Source organism: Antechinus flavipes, chromosome 5 (genome assembly GCF_016432865.1).
Source record: "Antechinus flavipes isolate AdamAnt ecotype Samford, QLD, Australia chromosome 5, AdamAnt_v2, whole genome shotgun sequence".
Classification (NCBI taxonomy): Eukaryota; Metazoa; Chordata; class Mammalia; order Dasyuromorphia; family Dasyuridae; genus Antechinus; species Antechinus flavipes.
This window is the reverse complement of record NC_067402.1, coordinates 294,808,700-294,812,257: the sequence shown is the minus strand read 5'-3', so window position 1 is coordinate 294,812,257 and position 3,558 is coordinate 294,808,700. Positions and strand designations below refer to the sequence as shown.

Below are 3,558 nucleotides of genomic sequence, written 5' to 3'. Positions count from 1 at the left end.
CACGTATAAACAAACCAAAACTTTTATTTATAAGTAATCCAAGAAAAAAAAAAGTAATCAACTTTGAATTCCTCTTCCTGCTCACTCCCCACCCAAAGCCAACGAGGTAGCTTTAGAATCCTTGATACTTTTAACTTAAACAAGAGAATCACCCACTGCCCTTTTCACCATAAATCCTGAGGTAATACAAAGATGTCCCTGTCAGAAGGTTCCTAAGTAGAACTCCACCTGACAGTTCAGAACATTTACAGCCAGGCCCCTCCACTCTACTTCTCTTGGAGGCAATTAAAGTAATTCAACGTGCAATGTCTAAAGGGGTGCATCTGGCTGCTAAAACAGAAATTGTAATTTTAATAGCACTTATGTCTAAAAGGCATCCTGCTGGTAGGAGGCAGCCCCATTCCACCCCAACCCCTCACGGCTATCGAAAGTGCTCCAGGAGCAGCTAGATGGGCAGAGGTTACAGCACCACCCCCAAACTCAGGAAGACTAGAGTTCAAATCTGGCTTCAGACACTTAACACTTCCTAACAGTGTGACTCTGGGCAAGTCACTTAATCCCAATTGCCTCAGGAAAAAAGAAAACAAAAGAAAAAAAAAGTGCTCCAGATGATAAGCAAGTTGAGAACAAAAATGCTCAACATGAGTAACAAAAAAAAAAAACCCCATATTTCCGTCTGCTCTTGAGGGTCACTGAATGGGGGCCAGTTCAGAGCAGGGCTCCTCACCAACACCACAAACAAGATCTTCTGGACAACAGGGGTGGTAACCTGGCTCCAGACAGCAAATACACCAAGCTCAGGGGCAGCAGGGAGAATCACTTTGCCCTGGTTTCCAGGGTCTCAGTTGGGGCAGCAGGGGAAAGCCCAATAAAGAAAATCCCCCACACACGGCCTCCAGGAAGGCAAAGGAGGCTGCTGAAGATGAGGGCCGGACTGGAGAGAAAGCTTCCAGGAAAGCTGGCTGTCTCTGGGGCCGCTGGCAGTCAGAGAGGCTGGAGGAAGCTGTGCACTCAAGGAGAAAGGGAGTCTTTCCTTGCCTGTTCAGGATACCCAGGCAATGAGTTAGTCATTCCTGCTCAAAAGGGGAAACAAAAGCAAAAATCCAAAACAAAACTCTTCATATAGAAACACAGGCGGGTCCCTCCAAGTGGCTCCTGTTTAAAAGGCCCAAAAGGGCTTGGAAGTGAAGAGCAGGGAAAAGGAAGGGTCCAGATGAAGGTCTTGAAGGTTGGGGAGTGGCCAGGGGATTTGGAGGTATTCTAGGCCAGGGGAGAGGGGAATTAGGGGGCAGGATCAGGGTAAGGGTGTACCTGCTCACTGGATGGTGCAACATTTGCACCCACAGGCCTCCCTCTGCTTAGTATTAGGGAGAATCTTGAGTTACTCCTCAGCTCGCTTCCTCCGAATTTCTCGAACCAGCTCATGGAAGGCTTGCTCCACACCTTGTCCAGTCTTGGCTGAGGTCTCCACATAAGAGAACCCGAAGCGCCTGGCCATCTCCTGGCCCCGTGTGGGGTCCACCAGCCTGTCGGTCACGTCTACTTTGTTGGCCACCAACATCACGGGTACGCGGTCGGTGCCCTTGAGCCACTGCAGACTGTCCCAGAAGAAATTCATCTTTTCAAAAGAGTAGAGGTCATTCACTGCATAGACCAAGAGGAAGCCCTCTCCCCAGAGCACGGAATGGTTCCTCAGATAATAAAATGCTCCATTGCCTGTGGTATCCATGATGTCCAGCTGACACTGCTCTTCGTCCACCATTGTATCCTTACTATAGAAATCTTGGGTCGTGGGGTCATACTCCGTCACAAAATGATTCCTACTAAACTGCGCGATCAGTGCAGTCTTGCCCACAGAACAGGTGCCCATCACCACCAACTTATACATCTTGGTTGTGCGTCTGTCTGAATCACCGATGGAGGTATGGACACAAGAAGCCATGAGAACTGAAAGGGCTCACTTGAAATCTAGTCACTTTCCAGGCTGCAAGGAAGAAGCTGCAAGAAGTCAGCCCATTACACTGGAGGTCACCTCTCGGAGGAAGACTTTCCTCTGGCCTCCTGTTTTAATTCTTTGCCCATCCTCTTCCCCGCCCCCCTTTCAGCTCTCTGGGGCCCAGCTGAACAAGGTCAACCCTGCCCCCTCCCCGCCCCCCCAAGAGACAGAACTTCAGATAGTGGAAATCTCTGACTCCCCTGGTTCTTCTGACCAATTCCAAACCCATTAGAGCACGTGGGCTCCAGGCCCTCCCATTCTGTCCGGCTTCTCCAAGACACTCTCTTTTTCACTGGCGCCCTTCTCAAACCCCCGACCGACCAGAAGACCCCGCGGTCAATTCCGAAGGTTCTAGGAGGCCAGAGAATGCTAACTATTTCTACAGGCCACGCTCCTCCACAGTAATGTAGCCCAAAGAGCTTCGGTTTGGGCGGCTGCCGGGTCTGCAGCTCCTGCATCAAAGGGGCCGAGAGTCCCTGGCCGGCTCGGCTGTAAACTGGGCTCCCCCATCTCAACCTGCATCTGAACCCAAAGTGTATGGGCTCAGGCAACTAAGGTGGGGGGAGGGAGGCGAGCCCAGCGGCACTGCCCGCACTAATCCGGCCCCACGAGGAGCTCCGCCAATACCTCCCGCATTGATGCAGTCCAAGATGGCACTAACTTGGGGTCCACTTGCCACCCCACCCCATTGCTGTTAACTGAGACTGGGCTCAATGAGCACCCAGAACATCCCGCTAACATGAACTAATCAGCTGGCCTCTACATACCGTTTCGGAGCTGTAAAAATACCCAGTCAGGTCGCATTCAGGTCTAGTCTTTAAGTGTGGAACAATAAGAAGCGGAGTAGAGGTGCGCTTCCTGCTCAGTGCTAGGGCTCCAGAGAACCCCAGGTCTCCAGGGTGATTTGGAGAACCCCGCCCCTAGGCCACAAAGTACCACGCCCCCGCTCCTTTAGGATGCGAGGAACTTCCTTCTTTTTGGAAGCTCCACCCTAAAAGCATTTTGGGAACTCCACCCCTCAGTACAAGCGCCTCAGGGAACTCTTAGTCTACCCTTCCTGGAGCTTTGAGCGTCCCGTGTGGCCGTGTTTGGCCGAGTTTGGGAAGCTCAGGAAACCCCACCCTTGGGAGTTCGGGGAAGCCCTACATGCACCACAAGGGTTATTGGCCCAGCCTCACAGTATAGCCTGGGGCCAGGGTAGTTCTGTTGAGGTCTAGCTTTGGGGTACCTAAATGAAATTAGGTTAAGGTCTAGTGGCAGATTTGGGGTACAGATTCGGTGCAAGGGGGTTTAGTAGAGGCCCGAGTTCCCAATAAAAGCATTTATTGGCCCAGAGAGCTAGATTGATAAAAGAGGTTTATTATTGGATAAGCAAAGTTAAAGTATAGGCGAAGGTAGAGATAAGGAGGGCACTGGACAGAGGGTCCGGTGGACAGAGGGTCCTCACGTGGTAGCCATGTTTGGAATCTCTGCAAAGAGGGGTTCCCAGTGTGGCCTTTTTCTAATAGGACACTTAGCTCGAGGGGCTTTCGGGTGTAGCCCCAAAGTTGGCTCAGATCCCG

At 51.4% G+C, this 3,558-nt stretch overlaps 1 protein-coding gene across 1 annotated transcript; it reads right to left on the bottom strand.

The window, feature by feature from the left end:
- Positions 1-1,299: 1,299 nt before the first annotated feature.
- Positions 1,300-2,661, bottom strand: LOC127564890 (ras-like protein). The gene has a single exon (XM_052001714.1). The coding sequence runs from the start codon at positions 1,940-1,942 to the stop codon at positions 1,382-1,384; it is 561 nt and encodes a 186-aa protein (XP_051857674.1). The 5' UTR covers positions 1,943-2,661; the 3' UTR covers positions 1,300-1,381.
- Positions 2,662-3,558: the final 897 nt, after the last annotated feature.